Consider the following 15,860-nt stretch of genomic DNA (forward strand, 5'->3'; position numbering starts at 1 on the left):
TGCTGCTCCTTGGCTCACTGAAGGATCAAGAAGAAAACCTGATTGTAGTCAATCGTGGACACAGAGGAGAAAGAAGAGAAGACATACCAAACAATCAGCAATTGTTCCAGCTTCAGCACTGAAACGCTATATACAATATCTTGGCTGTCACTTTAAACTCAGGTTGTGCTTTTTATGAGCTGATTATGTTACCAGGACTATAGAATAAAAATGCTATAGGGGGCCCAATAAACAAGTTTGTCAAGTCAGTTCACTTGCTTAGGATCTGTTTCTCTACTTACCTTTAATGCAAAACAGTGGAAGCCCGTTGAAGTGCTATGTGTTTTTTCTTAACGAAGTAAGTACCTATTCTGTTCCTCTCTAATTACACAAAGTTGTGAATCTGGCATTTGTATTAGGGTATTTACAATGAAACTTAACAAAACTTATAAAACTACTCTCACCTACTCTAGAAAGAGTAGGGAAATTCTGGATGTGGCTTTTCCTATTTATGTATACACTGCATTTGGCTAAATGTTTTGCATGGTTAGTTGAGTTAGTGTTTTCCCCCTTTTTACCTGTTAATGAAAAAGAAATTTAATGCTACATGGGAAGAGTTTCCCAAAGGTTTAATAACCTTTTCAAAAACCTTTAAAGTGAAGCAGCAGGCGAAATCACCATCAAGTTAAAGCCCTTGTTAGTGACAACAGTCATCACCACATGGAGAACAGTTTTATCCCATAACCTCATGTTAGGAAACCACAACTCCCTAATATGCTGAGGAAATGCATATTAGAACGTGGAATGATTAACATGGTACCAGTTGTTGTGTAAAGTGTTACATATTCTAAATGCTTTAATAGAAATGTAGAAAAGGTATTGTTATAAAAATCATATGTTTCACTGGGAGCATATCTAGTGCATTCTTAAACAAAAGTAATAATCTTTTAATATTTTTTTGGCAGTATAGTACCATGCCACATTAGTAGCGTATTGTGAATAGTCAAAGCAAATGAATGGATACAATGAGTTTTACAGCTCGCCTTCCAGAAGTAAAAGCAATGCATACACCAAGGAGTTGTGGGTAGCAAGAAAATGAGATTGTCCTGCTGATTGGATGCAGACAAGCAATGAGTAATTCAAGAGCTCACAGTCAAACAAACTGCTTGTGGCACTACTACTTGTACCCAATTACCAATTCAGAGAGAAAATAAAAAGCATTTTCAGTAGAGTCAGGGTGGGAAATCTCCAATTAGCACCAATTAGTGAAGTTGCTTCCTACAGCGGAATTCTGGGGACATAAGAAAAAAAAATAATCTCCCAGAATGCCTGGTTGAAGCATTTATTTACCAGGTGATGGGACTCCTGAAGAATAACTTGATGAGGATTTGCGCCTGTGGGACTTGAATACAGATACTACTTGGAACTTGCCTGCTCGATTTGACTGGTCAATCATAGGCTGTACTATTCTTCTTCTGGCATTAATAAACCTGCAACAGAATACAAAGAATAGAAGTCCTTTCATCAGCTTGCTTCTCTGTTTTGAGAACACCTCTGCTTTAAAAGTGACAGGATTTTAGCGTGCTGTGGAAATGTGTTTTGCTTCACGTTGCTTTTTAAAAAGAGTATAATTTCACTTAAAAGGATTTTCCTCTAAGTGCTCAGAAATTGTAACTGGTAACACGCTTATCTTACTAGCCAGCTTAAAGCTGGATTTGCCAGAAGGCTTTGAACAAGTAAATGTGACCGAAAACTTGTGTTAAAAGACAATTGTTTCTTTAACTTCTTCTAAGTGGCTCAGATCCTGGTTAAAGTTCACAGACTGGGAGACTTTCTTTTCCCCTTTCCATCTTAGGGATCCAGCTCTCCTTGCAGCTGGCCATAAATGAGGACCAGGCTTTGCCACTCCGTGCTTTCACAAGGTATCGTTAGGTCAGCAAAGCCATCAATTAGGCTGTCTGAAGTTTTATCACCAGCGCAGCAGCAATAAGTGCCGGCCCAGAAAGACTTCTGCTCTTCTACAACTCCTGCAGTTGGAGCCTGTAAAGGCAAGGGTCGTTTGGAGGTCAGTGCCAGCTGGGGGCCACCTCTGTGTCCAAGCGGGGACACCCCGTGCAAGGCGACCGCCTGCCTGCCCTCAACTCAGGCACCTTTCAACTCGTTAGAAACCCCCAGTCACAGGTACATGTGGTTAATATTAGGCCCAAAATAACCTTTTTTTTTAATCTCAAACTGGGGTGGTTGCCGAGGCTTTTGAGCACTGGTAAAGGCAGTTAGTTGGCTGCAGAGCCTGGATTTAATTTTGCTAGTAATCCAAAAATAAGTGCTTGCATATTTCTTATTAGCTAATGCGTAGCAATCCACATCAGCACAAGCTAAGCTAAATTAATTTCCCTAAAATAATTTCAAAACTTGCCTATTCACAAAATATTTTTGAAAACAGGGCAATTTTCTATCACTCAGGAGCCACACTTGTTTTTGTCCTTTCTCTTTGTGTTTGAGAACACTTTGGAGCCTTCGTGCAGGTTTTGTGTGCTATTTCACAGCTCAGGCTTTCGCCTGGTGACCCTTAAGGAGTGCTAATGAAGTCGAATACTAGCGTTTAATCCTCTTCAGAAATACTAACATGCCCATCATCCAAAACAGCCTCCAATAATTGCCATTGGGCCCGATCCAACGCCTAGCAAAGTCTTTCAGTCAGCTAACTGAAAACTAAGTTCATCTGCTCATTTAGTAAATTGCTAGCCTTTATATAGCATCAACTCTGCAAGGCCTTTTGTCATGCTTCCCTCACTCCCTCCCACCCTCTGGTTAAATTCCTTCGCAGATAATAAAGGACGGTGGCACACCTTCGATTGCATCTTCTGTAATCACAGTGGTGGAAATTTCATTAGACAGATGCATAAATGCTACAAGTAACACTAAAGGGCTCTTTTGCATCTTTCTGTTTACATCCAAAAGACATTCTTTATTCTTTAGGAAAAGTACCATTCGGTTGTCAGAAATGTCATCCTGCCTCAGAATTAGTCATGACTTCAGCTATTAAAATAAAACTCAGACACAGTCAATATATTTGTTTATTCCCTTCTGACTGTGGCACAGTGAAGGCATCACTGCCAGTTCTGTGATTTTGAAGTGTGTTTCCGTCCTCAGAGACAAAGGTCCCCGATAGGACTTATTTGCTGAGTTACTTTCCAGTAATGTTGCTGTGCTGACCAAATGGAGCCTGACCTGAACCTCCTCCATCCAGCACGCCTTTTATCAGCTAAAGTTAAGGCCAATAGAGATTAACAGGAAAGCCTGATAAGACTGTTTTCTCTTCTCCTATGAGCTTCTAATGGTGTATACAGATGGCAAGGTTTTAAAGAATGGAATGAACACTTATTTAGGCCTGTAAAAAATCACAGAAACACCCCCACACACACGCACACACTTTCCATCTTACTAACCCCTTTTCTTCAATCAGGCCAGTCTTCAGGAAAACCAAATTGGTATTTCGGTTTTTTTTATTTAAACCCCAACCACTTTTATTATTTACATCTGGTGGTCCCCTTATTTATGTCCCTCTTCACTTCCCTGCATATACACCCTTGCTCACAGGGCTGCGAAGCATTATGGGCCTCAGCTCTCAGCAGGAGAACTCCAAACTGTCTTCAAACAAATAATTAAGGGGAAGGTTAAAGGTTCACCCAGAGGTCATATCTTTGGATACTCCTCAGAAAGTTTACATTAGTAAGAAATGGGTGCCCTCTGAAGTGTTCTTTCAATGGGCTCGCACAACAAGGCAGAGCATTAAGAAAATTCTACATCCTTAAGGGTTTCAGGTAACATCTGCTTTACCTCTGAGCACAGAGATTGGGATACTGTGCTCCAGCCTTACATACTCGATAGTCTGATAGTCTCCACAGACTAAGCCTTTGGGACGGGTGTTGAAAACCCCATCTTGCTCAGCCATTGACTCCCAGAGGAGCATGGCCTTATTTTATCCTGCTGATGTGAATAAAGCCAGTCTTTCACTGCAAACTCTACCTAGAGGCAATTCACCAGTTGTTTTGGAAATGGGAGTTCAAGCCCTAAAAGAGAGTACTCCATATTTGTTTTCCTACCAAAAAAAAAGAAAAGAAAGAAAAAAAAAAGTGATAGCTCTTGGGTTTGATTTCCGATTTCATTATTTCTCCATTTTTCTTTTGCATATCTGCATAAGAGCAGGTGCAAGCAATGTCCTCTAGACCAGCGACAACTTCATCTAGAGAGAAGATACAGTGATGTATACTTGAAAAGACATAGGAGAACAGGCTTTAGGCATCCAGGTAAATTTGAAATTCCATTTCTATCGCTCCTCTGAAAAATCTTGTTCATAAACAGCATCAGTTATACCCACCAGTGGGTATGTCTGAAAAATGACACATGAAATTATTTATATTTGCAAGATTGCAGGTGCAAACCAGACATACATTTCAGGTGAAGCTAAAAATGGAATCCTAGTTTCACTAGCAGTAGCTACATCATGTAATGCATCAGCACAATTGGTAGACAAGGGCATAGAATGCAGTGTTTGTGCATTATTATTTATTCCTTATACTGCCCCATAAATATGCACAGTGCATAATAGAGACGTAGAAAACAGAGTCCCTGCCCTAGCCTTTACGTTTTTTGAGGGCTGTTTTTGAATCCCTCAGAGAGCCATATCCAGGGCCTAAGTAAAGCAAAATACAGCCTTTCACACAGCACTTCAGTTTGTGCTGCAGAAACACTGATGTTATTTAGGCACAAATGTCTTCAAAAGGCATTAAGAGACAGGTGAAAAAAGAGAACACCAATGCCACTGTTTTCAGCATTATCTGGAACCCTATAAAAGAAGAATTCACAGCTCTGCTCCTGACACTAATTGCTTACCTTGTTCATACCCTTCACCCAGAGGCCAAAGATTGAATGGCCTTAAAAGATGAGTAAAATCTATCAAAAAGACATGGACTTCTTTGTTTCTCTGCTGTTAATAGTAATTCCTATTATTTGGATGAGAGCAGCAGTTAGAGGACCCAATGAAGCTCAGTCTTACTCCACCCCATGCTTCACAAGCACACTGTCCAAGAGAACTCAGTCTGAACAGATTTCCAGGCAAAGCCTGGGGGAGAGGAGAGACGCCTTCTCCCTGTTTGCGGAGGGGAACAGAGACAGAAGGAGATTAAGTGACAAGGCCAAAGTCATACAAGAGATCTTTGGCAGAGCCACACACCCAACATAGATTTCCTCAGTCCTCTTTCAGCGCTCCTACAATCTGCTATCCATATGCTATCTTTCCTTTGTTCCCCCAGCTTAACAGTCAGGCACACTGGCAGGGGACTGCAAAGAGAGCTCACATTGCCACTGTTTGTGCCTTACCTGCTGCGTAGATAAAGAGGGGTCATCAGCCTCCAGGGCTGTGAGGCAATACCTTCACAAACTCTACATTCATATGGTATTTGGTCCTCATTCCAGAATGATAAATGAGGTGTGTAATGTTGAGAAATACATGTCATTGACATAGCAGGCTCAATAAAAAACTCATTCCCAGCATTTTGCAAATGACAGATTACCAACCTTGCTTATTCACATAATAGCCATTTGAATCGAAAGGTTTTTTGCATCTTGTATTTTTTCTTTAATTGCTAGCTAAAGCAGCCACATCTATTTCCTATAGCCAGAGTCTGTCTTTCTCACACAAGTAGTTCTGGTTACTTTTGCGGGACAGTTCATGAAAGTACAAATGAACAAAATCTGGCTCAAAATGTACAAGAACGTGGACTTTTAAAGCAAGGCATTTCACTTTTATCGGCTTACAGCAAAACCCAGTAGTGCAATAAAGGTGCACTAGTGAATATGCAATGTAGTCTGGTGATTTGGTAGCACTGGTCCTAATTGGTTTCTACCATCGATAATTAGCATGACAATATAATCTAAATATATGCATTTAATCACATCTCTTCAAACAGAGACTTGGTTTTCTTTGTCCAAAATAAATATGCATTCTGTACTTTATAGGAAGTCCTGTAATTAATCTTCTTTATATATTTATCATATTTTATCTCAAGTCATATAAAATAATGTTAAACTCAAATTTGCATAATACATTTTATTCTTATAATAAAATAATGTTCTGATAAAATCATAGAGACATATTTCTGCAAAGTGCAAAGGCAATAAATAGCAAATAGTGATCTCTTAATCTGCTTCTTCTAATCTGGCACACTCAAAAATAATTTTATTGTTGTTTCCACTGTCTTTTTTATACATAGTGTACATATATTTTGAAGCACCGTGACCGCACCATAACTGAATCTGCTTAAGAGCAGTTCTTGAAATGAACTGTTAGTGACTGTACTGATTGGCAATCAGAATCAGAAATCTCCAGCTTTACTTTATGGCTTTAATGGAAAATTCACTGTAAGGATGTAGGGTCACAACAGGTCTTGTTCAGAAGGATAGAGTACATGAATGGTCAGGAAACTATAACTCGTTCCCAACTGGGGGCTTAATCTGAACTCAAGCAGAGAGTGATATTTAACTCCCATCACTTGTCTGTATGTCTAATATTTTCTCTGAGATGAACTGGTGCCAAACTGAACCATTCTCGCCCCAGCAGCGTAGACTGCTCCCCATGAGAAACTGAGGAACAACATGGAGCCACCATGTACAACGCAAAACTTCAGTGTCAGTCTTCAATCTGGATTTCCACTTAAAATATCCATCCCAGAAAATGAGGTGCTAAAATATTGAATTTATTTAACAAACCAGCCACTGCATAAATCGGTTCTCAATTCTTTATGTGAAAACCAGAGAAATAAACAAATTTGTGAGATGAATTCACAATCAGTTCTTTAGAAGAATTAATGACAAGGAACGTGTTGACTCACTTTTAGCCCAAGACACTTCTGCTCTTAGACTTGCAAAGGACAGAAGTACTGAATGAACACTGTCACAGACTTAGTCACAGAAATAATAAAAATACAAGTAATGACAATAGTAACACTAATTTGGAGTCAGAATTGTTTGCTGCCATCTGAATAAAAAAAATAATTTTAAAAACTTTTTAGGTGCCCAGGGGAACAGTCTTGCAAGATTTTTCATAAACCTGCCAAGTGCAGATGAGAAGCTCAACTCTTATTAAATCTCCACAAATGGGAGCTGAGCTTGAAGAATAAATGGGGTCTAAGCACCTGCTTCAATGTTTTTGCTGAGTAAGAGTCTAAGAATGCATTCTAAAGAGTAATCCAAGTGTTTTCACCTTGGATGGGGAAATAAATCCTTGCCTAAATGATATTTCAGTCTTTGGACTATGCACATGTCAGTGTTTAGCTCAAGCGCATATGCTACACTGATCCCTTGCTGCCCAAGAGTGCCCTAATTTTGAAGGGAAAATAACCAATGAACTAGTCACAAAATATGTTTTCCTAAGTAACCTAGAAAATTACTTCTTTGCCAAGCAGAAAAAATAATTTTAAAAGTCATGAGCTGCTCAGAGCACTCTGAAAGAATGCATTAGAAAAGACTAATTTGCAGCAACACTTTTATCAATATCCACCCCCTGCCTTTACAGCAGTCTTTGTCTATCACCTAACCTTTAATCTGAGTAAGTAAAATTTATTTATCTTAGTTTATTTAACTTCTCCCTCCACTATGTATTCTAAATTGACAGAATTAGGTTTAGGCAGTATGTGTATGTACAAAAATAGTTGAAAAAGCCCTTGTTTATGCTTCACTGAATCTATGCCACACCTGGTTACCAACTCATATTTGCAGCATTCCTTATAGGAAATTAAAAAAGCTGACTTAGTCACCTGGAAATGAGCCATCTAAATAAGGCTTCCCTAAGTCATGAATATTAAGAAATGGAGTCAGTTATGCAATTGCTTTTGAGAGGAAGCAGGAGGGACAGGTCGGTTTATTCCCTGGCAAAGCCTCACCTAGTTTTGGACAGCCTTGTTAGAGAAGGGGGGGTTAAGGACTTTTTACACTGACTTTCTAAAGCTTATTCAGACACCTCACATCTGTCAAAGGTGTGATTCAAAGGACCTAAGTCACCATCGACTTGGTGAAGACTCCAGAAGATGACAGAGAACAACTTAACTGCGTGCCTGAGGCAGCCTGAGGCAGGTGCTAACCATCCCAAAGACTTCTGCCGCATCTTCCATGTTTACGGTCGACTTCCTAAAAATAGGTCTTGCCATTTGGAGCTGCCAATTGTTGGAAATCATGATTTTTCTCGTCCTGTAACTGTGAGACTGTCCTAAAAAAATCAGGAATTTAAACAGCACTCTTCCCAGTGTTTACTTTGTGAGTTTTTCAGTCATTGCGCCACATTTTTAAAACGCTCTTCTCAGCCACAAGATCTAGAAACTTACTTGATAAGATTCTCACATAACCATTGTCTCCTGGAGCTGGGACCTCGAATTAACATGAAACAACTTGAGCCTTGCGATAAAATCATGAGAATTGGCAAGACGCGCACCTATTCACCTCAGAGGAAAATCCACCTCGTGTAACTCTAGGTTACCAGATTACTCCTTGGGAGCACGGAGAAACGATTTGGCTCTACCCAGAAAGCCGTGAGGGCTGTCACGGGGAGCACCCTCAAAGCAGCACAACCCGGGGCAGCCGCCCTGCCTTCGCCCCGGAGCAGGGGTTTGTGCGCGGGGCCTTCTCCGGCAGGGAAGGAAAGGCTCCAGCCGCAGTTTGGGGCTCCCCACCAAGCCGGCACCCGCACCATCGCCGGCCCGCGCCCGCAGCCCTCACAGCCCCGCAGCCCTCACAGACCGCAGCCCTTACAGCCCCGCAGCCCTCACAGCCCCCACAGCCCCGCAGCTCTCACAGCCCCGCAGTCCTTACAGCCCTCACAGCCCGCAGCCCTGATAGCCCCGCGCCAAGGCCGCATCCAGCCGTTCCATGGGGTCGGCAACAGCAGCGCTGGCCCGGCAACAGCTATGCCTCCCGGCCGCAGAACTAGGCTGGCCTCGAGGTCTAGCCTGGGTGGCCCCAGGGGAGGCCTCCCGCTGTGCAGCAGGGCGCCATGAGGTGGGGCCAGAGCACTACTGCCGGGCCGGGGGTGCCGCTGCCCCCGCGGAGCCGGGCCGCGCCATGGCCCGGCCCGCCTTTGCCCGGTACGCTGGGCGGGGAATGTGCCTGGCGAGTGTGCCTCGGGAGTGTGCCTGAGGAGTGTGCCTGGCGAGTGTGCCTCGGGAGTGTGCCTGAGGAGTGTGCCTGGCGAGTGTGCCTCGGGAGTGTGCCTGAGGAGTGTGCCTGAGGAGTGTGCCTGGCGAGTGTGCCTCGGGAGTGTGCCTGCGGAGTGTGTCTGGGGAGTGTGCTTCTAGTGTGCCTGGGGAGTGTGCCTGGCGAGTGTGCCTGGCGAGTGTGCCTCGGGAGTGTGCCTGCGGAGTGTGTGCTTCTAGTGTGCCTGGGGAGTGTGCCTGAGGAGTGTGCCTGGGGAGTGTGCCTGGGGAGTGTGCCTCGGGAGTGTGCCTGGCGAGTGTGCCTGGGGAGCGCCGCTCCGCGCACACCACTGCCGCGGGTGGGCACAGTTTTCCTCACGAGGTTCCAGCAAACCTCAGTCTAATTGGAAAAGTATCATCACGTATTCCCCCTTGGCTCCTGGTGGGAAACGAGCGCCTTTTGGTGCATGCCACCTGAAACCACAGAACACATGCCGGAGGAGGCTGTTTCTCTTTTGACAGTGCCGTCAGCTTGCTCATATAAGTTTTTTTTTTTTTTTAACCACGCATCGTAAAAATGATCTTTTAAAGATACTTGAAAGGAAGGGAGGAGACAAACAGACATACTTCCTTAGCTATTCATATCTTACAGATAAAATGTGAAGTCAATAGACACAAGCCGTAGCATTTAACCTCATCCTGTGCTTGATTTATTGCAGATGGGAATCAACTAGAAACTGAATTACTTTGAAATTTTTACTACTGACGTTAAAATTCCATGTTTGTATACATACGTCTTGTGGAGATGCTAAATACAATTTTAGCTAATTTGGCATGCTCTTTGATTTGCTAGCATTTAGAAACTCATGTTAAAGGTAGAAAACAAATCTCCTCTGAAATCTTAAGTAACTCATGCATTTAAAGATGTGTTAATTTGTCATCTTAAATTCCTAGGAAAAGATTTTCAAAACTAATTAGGCTCCAAGTCTTGAGAACGCAATCAGGAGTTGAGGTACCTCATTTTAGGTAACTTTAAAAAAAAACCCAAGCAAAGTGTAGTTTTTGAATAATATCACATTCAAGTACTTTACATCTATTTTTAAACTTATCGATATTTAACATATTAATTTTTTAAAATAAATTCTAAATTGACTGAAAAGGAGAGTTGTCAACAAATTTAACATCTGTTTAACTTCCCTGATCAAATAAGATTAAGGCACTAATTCTCCCTTTTACCTTTCAGTGGAAACTACCTAAGTAGCAACTTGCCAAAAATGCATAAAGGTGTTTAGCAATTATGTAGTGGGTATGTTTGAAGAGATCAAGGTGCATTCACATGTCCTGTGCTATGGGTATCTCTGATTAGCTTGTCATCTACTCTGAAGAAGATGTAGCCCAACTCTCCTATACTATGTAACAGGCCAGCTGTTAGCTGTCTGTCAAGCACCTAAAGTGGACAAGTAGTCCAGGAGCAAAAATGTCACTCCTTTGATCTGGCAAGGAGCAGCTGCTGATTTATAGAGTAGGACTTTGTTCTTCCGTTCTATTTTACTTTCTTTCCTAAGGCAGAACCACAAAATCCAGCAGAAAAAAAAAAAGTGCCATTCTCTGCAACATCAACAAGCTCTGACAACTGCAACAGGGTTTTTCTTGGCCCTAACAAAGCTCTCAGGCATCTCCTTTGACGCTCACCTTTTTTTTTTTCCCTTCTTCTTTTTGCAATGCGGTAGTTATTGTTTAATTCAGCTTCTGTAAATGGAATGGACTGTGGCCAGCAAGCCTGGGGCATAAACACACCTGTATGAAAGAAGCCTTATTGTAGCAACCATCTACAACCAACCTGCACATGCACTACCAGTTTGTGAGTTCAGAAGGAATGTTCCATTTTCCCTAACAGTAAATTTTGCCTTAAGATAACTATTTTTTGTACCCACTGTCCTGTCTTGACCACGAAGCGTGTACACTCTTTCATTGTTATTAAAATCTGAAGGAAAAAAAAAGTGTATTTTTCTACCTGTCAACCAGGGAATGTCAAGAAATTGGATCCAAAGAGCCCACTTAAAAAAAAAAAAACACAGCCAAAATATATTTATCGAAACACACTACTGAAAGTTTGAAAACTAGGATCCTAAAGATGTCTGTTCTGTTTCAAACATAGTGATGCACTTGCAAGCACCTCCAGCTTATACTGCTGCAGATTCTCCTCAAAAAAAGCATTTGGTGGAACAAGAACTCAGTAAGAAATAGCATTTGATGCAGCTAACCAGACTGCAGCACTGCCAGCCCAGAGTCAAAGCTCCATTCGTTCTCTTAGAAGATGCTGAGCAGATTCTGTGAGGTGATTTGTTACTACACAGGCTGTTGGTCACCCATTGGTATAGCAAGAGGGTTTTCCTTTATTTCCCTTATGATCTGTTTTCAAGTTTATTAGCTAAAACCCCAAACCTATGGGACACAGTAAAAGGCTGCAGTATAATGCTGCTGAAGAGGAGAGAAGCTGTGTTTGACCCTGGTTTGTGTCCACACACATGCTGTGTTCACATTTCTTTATACTGTAACTTTAAAAACAGATGAAAAAGGGTTAGAAAAACAAAGATGGGAAGAGGTGAGGGTGGTGGGGGCGACATCATGACTACAAGATCTTTTGCATATATGTTAGCTTGTGCAAATAAATAAGAGCTATTACAGCCAGAGCCCTAAGGGAGGCAGGAAAATGATGATGTACAGGATAGTATAAAATGATATATTAAAAACTGTGCTGTCAGTGTAACAATAGAATATTAAGCAAAAGTCCATAATAATTGGCAGATATTTAGCTGTAGACATCTTTCTTTGGTTGGTGGGTACTAAAGTATACGTGAGAGGAAAGAGAACTAGTTAGTCAATTAGAAGTAATGGGCATAAATAATACACTATGTGTAAATACATCTCCCCCTTTCCCAAGTTATAGCTCTTATCCGGATACACCTAACAACCTCTCAGTAAGTCATACCTATATGCTGATATGCCTTGTGTTTTGCTCTTTGCTTTGTCTGGGTACTGGAGATTCTGCTTATGTAAATCTTTCTTCCTGTAGATACAGATGTTAAATGTTTTCACAATACCAGTGGCAAGACTTCATCAAACCAGAGGGTCTAATGTCTTAGTAGTTAAAGATGTGTCAACACCATACACACCATGAGACTGCAGCCATGTTATGGAATACATGCTTCACATGCTTCACAGTGATGAGTTGGTAGCAGAACAAGTGTGGGACAAGTATATTAAGAATGCTAAAATGAAGAGGTAAATATACAGTGTCATACTGGTGAAACTTTTGCTATCTCTCATCCCATCTTGTGTTCTCTGTGTTCCACATGAATCAGGGGGAAATGTTCTTAAAACATTTTAAAGAGTTTGTTACATATGAGTATATTTCATGGGTGCTTGTGTCTTAGTTGTAAGCCAAATGGTTTGGGATGGAAAAACTGAAAATTTCTGTGGAGCTGTTTCCTCAGCCTATCACTCCACATTCCAGGCTCTCATATTTTCTGACCTTCCTCTCTCCAGGGCTCAGTCTTGCTCCCTAGCCTACCTTGTTGGCTCCCCAGAGATAATGGCAACATACAACTTGCAAGTCAGTGATAAATCTTGCTGGTGCTCTGCAAGGGTCCTAGATGGACATATATGTGAATGTTATACCATTTCTTATCTTTCTGCTCTTTTGAACAAGCTTCTGTCTTCTGAACAAGAAAGGACTGAAACCTTGAAGGTTTGCTCTTTCTAAAACATTTGAAAGGCTGGGTTCTCCTGATTTCAGTACTCAGCTGGCTTATGGGCAGAGCAGAGCATTGGAGAAGCCTGTGCAACATGGCTTTCCCAGCTAAAGGGAGCTCTTCTAATGTATTTTTCTTTCTTCTATTAAAGGATGGGTAGCTGGAGATGTTTTTCTTAATGTTTTTTTAAAAAAGCTCATTTGAAAATTAAATCCTACCACAGAAAGGAACTTGAATTGTATTTCTTCAGTCAAAACTGGCTAGTTCTGTACTGTGTTCCACTATCTCATATTTTGCATACAATTGAGATACTTGTCATGAAATTAAACCCAATCTATATAACCTATCTAATATTTACCTTTCTTTCTTTATGAGAGCAGTTTGGAAACTGTGTGTGATCTTACATAATTTTAATAACTGGTTGCTGATGGATTTCAATATTAGCTCTGACTGTTCTGACTGATACGATGTTGAGGCTTAATTTTCAGAATTTCACTAATTGTTCCTACACTGCGTAGGGGTAAAGGCATCTAAGAATATGTATATAAACCTGCATTTGAGCCCACAAAACTGGTAATGGTCAAGTACTCAAATGTATAAGGCAAGTTTTCAAAATTATCAAGTTCTGTTATCAAGATCATCAAAGGATCTGTAAATCTTATCCCAATTGTTCAGTGAATTTCTGAGTTAGAAGGCAATAATAGCAAATGGGTGTCGCCATTAATGCCTAAATTGTAGGTGATCTGCTCTCAAGAAATTTTCTGTCCCTGCTTAGATGTTCCAGGAATCACCAGAAGGTGGACTTAGATACCTAACTACATTTCTTTGGTAAAAAAAAAAAAAAAGCCTTCACTTAACACTGAAAATGCCTAAATTCTTTAGGCATGTAGATTTCTACTTTTTAATATCCCATCCCACCATCATTTCTACTGCTGTATATTTGTGTTTCCTAACAGTCAGTTACTTTCTGCAGTAACCATCCTCAGTCTCTGAGTGTCTCTTAGACACTCATGTCCTGTCAGGATTCCTATGATAGACACCTTCCTAAGACAGACATCTTAGGACAGGCCTTTTTGCCCTTATAATAACAGAGATAAATATCTTTCCTTTTTAGCTGACACCATTATTATTTTACTGTTTATCTGGAAAGAAGGAGATCAAGTTTTACCTCCCTATCCTGCTTGATTTGGAACACAGACATGAGCATGGGTCCATCACATTCTAAAAGAGTATCTGAATCACGCACAGAGTCATTACAGTAAACAAAGTCCTTTCAGTTCATGTTCTGAAGATGTTCCACCCGAATTAAGCAATTTTACAGCCATAATTAACCAGCACTTAACTTTCACACATCTGAAGTTGGAGCCTTAACCAAGAGGCTGTACAGTCAAGCCCATGTTCTTAATTAATTTTGTTCTAGTGACTAGTCATTACATACACAAAATAACTGGGAACAACAAAGGCATGATAGTGAAGAAGAGTAAAGATGAAGCATTATGTTCAATAGCCCATTGACTGAGAAACTCAACTCAATTGGAACAGTTAAGACATTGATTTAAATCAAGATGAAGAGAAGACCTGCAAACATATATTTTATTTAACAAGTGAATTTTCTAGCCATTGAGCCATTGAGGATAGCACTCCCTCTACCCCATTTGACTCTTTTGTGTAAAGCTTGGTATGGCTGATGTACGACAAGAACTTTGGCTGAGTTTGGCCCTTGGGGAAGTTTGGCCCTTGAGGCAAGGCTGATTTTGTGTTGAAAGTTGTGTTGCTGTGGAACAGGTTACTGCCCATTTGTCATTGTATACGTATTTGTGTTCCTATTCTGTCCTGGAGGTCCTTTATATAATAAAATAACCATGGACAGAGCAATATCTCACTTTATGGTACTGCTAGAGCTACAGTTCCAGATTTCTCAATTATATCCCATTCTAAGTAGATTTGTGCATGCTCACCAGTGGAAAAAAGTGTGTGTAGACTAAAAGTTCTTAAGCTTCTTGGGACTAGATAGCAACTAGATGATGCTGGAAAATTCAGAGGTTGCAAAACTTAAACTGAAGATTTCAGGGTTTGTGCTTGACACTCATATGCAACTCGAATGTGATGCATATCTAACAGATACATATATATTAATGAGGAAATATTTTTTAAAATATACTACACAGGTCTTTTATTATGGTTTAATTAGTCCATAACCCAATATTATAATAAAACTTTCATAAGAAGCTCAAGCCAAGTTTTACAGCATCTTTAACCAACCATTGAAAGAAACACAAAATTTAAGGTCAATAGAAATATTATGTAAAAGAAACAAACAAACAAAAAAAAAAGTCAGGGAAAAAAGAAAAAAAATGCACCAAATTCACAGGCAGCATCTTCAAATGAAATAGTTCAGCATCGTACTTTCATGCATAAGAATTTAAAAATTAATTTGATAAGAAATTAACTATAAATAGAACAAAAGCAATGTTTTTATTTTAATTCATTGTCCAAGCTGAAGAAAACTTACAAACTACAAATGCAGAAACCCATTCAGATTGACTAGTAAAAGAGAATTAAGTTTCCATTTCCTTTTCTTAATTCTTCCCCAGTAGTTATAATCAGTCTTTCCAGTGTGACTATAGTATCATCCACAAAACTTTTAGCAACATCGTAATGAAAAAAGCTATGCATTATATCTTCATAAATCACATAAAGTTTAGCAGACCCTAGTAATGCCACATATGTTTTAATTCTAGTAAATTCTAGCCTAAGACATCATAGCCTGTGGTGTCTCACCTGAGTTCTCGGACATGTTTAGGAAGTGCATTAGCTCTTTGAGTCAGTGAAATAAATAAAAACAAATATAGTGGTCAATAGGCAAAGAAAAATTTAGCGCTCCAAATGGGTTTTGACAGAAGCCTGAGTTGGAAAATCACCTGTATTTTATGTATGTCAC

The 15,860-nt window shown here is 40.4% G+C and overlaps 1 protein-coding gene across 9 annotated transcripts in view; it reads right to left on the minus strand.

Annotated features, from left to right (window-relative positions):
• Positions 1 to 15,860, minus strand: part of MEIS2 (Meis homeobox 2) — a 174,601-nt gene that overhangs the window by 5,115 nt on the left and 153,626 nt on the right. For 3 of the 9 annotated variants that reach the window (XM_071427013.1, XM_071427008.1, XM_071427010.1), the window contains 2 exons: positions 1,411 to 1,469; positions 1 to 17 (listed from right to left, as the gene is read on the minus strand). The exon at positions 1 to 17 is cut by the window's left edge and continues 73 nt beyond it. In XM_071427013.1, the coding sequence (XP_071283114.1) occupies positions 1 to 17; positions 1,411 to 1,469 (76 nt within the window). Of the gene's footprint in view, positions 39 to 1,329; positions 1,470 to 10,891; positions 10,962 to 15,860 lie in introns of those variants that run through there. The other 6 variants (XM_071427004.1, XM_071427012.1, XM_071427005.1 and 3 more) reach the window with 3 other exon arrangements.

Source organism: Agelaius tricolor, unplaced genomic scaffold (genome assembly GCF_023055355.1).
Source record: "Agelaius tricolor isolate 1412-34295 unplaced genomic scaffold, bAgeTri1.0.p SCAF_5, whole genome shotgun sequence".
NCBI lineage: Eukaryota > Metazoa > Chordata > Aves > Passeriformes > Icteridae > Agelaius > Agelaius tricolor.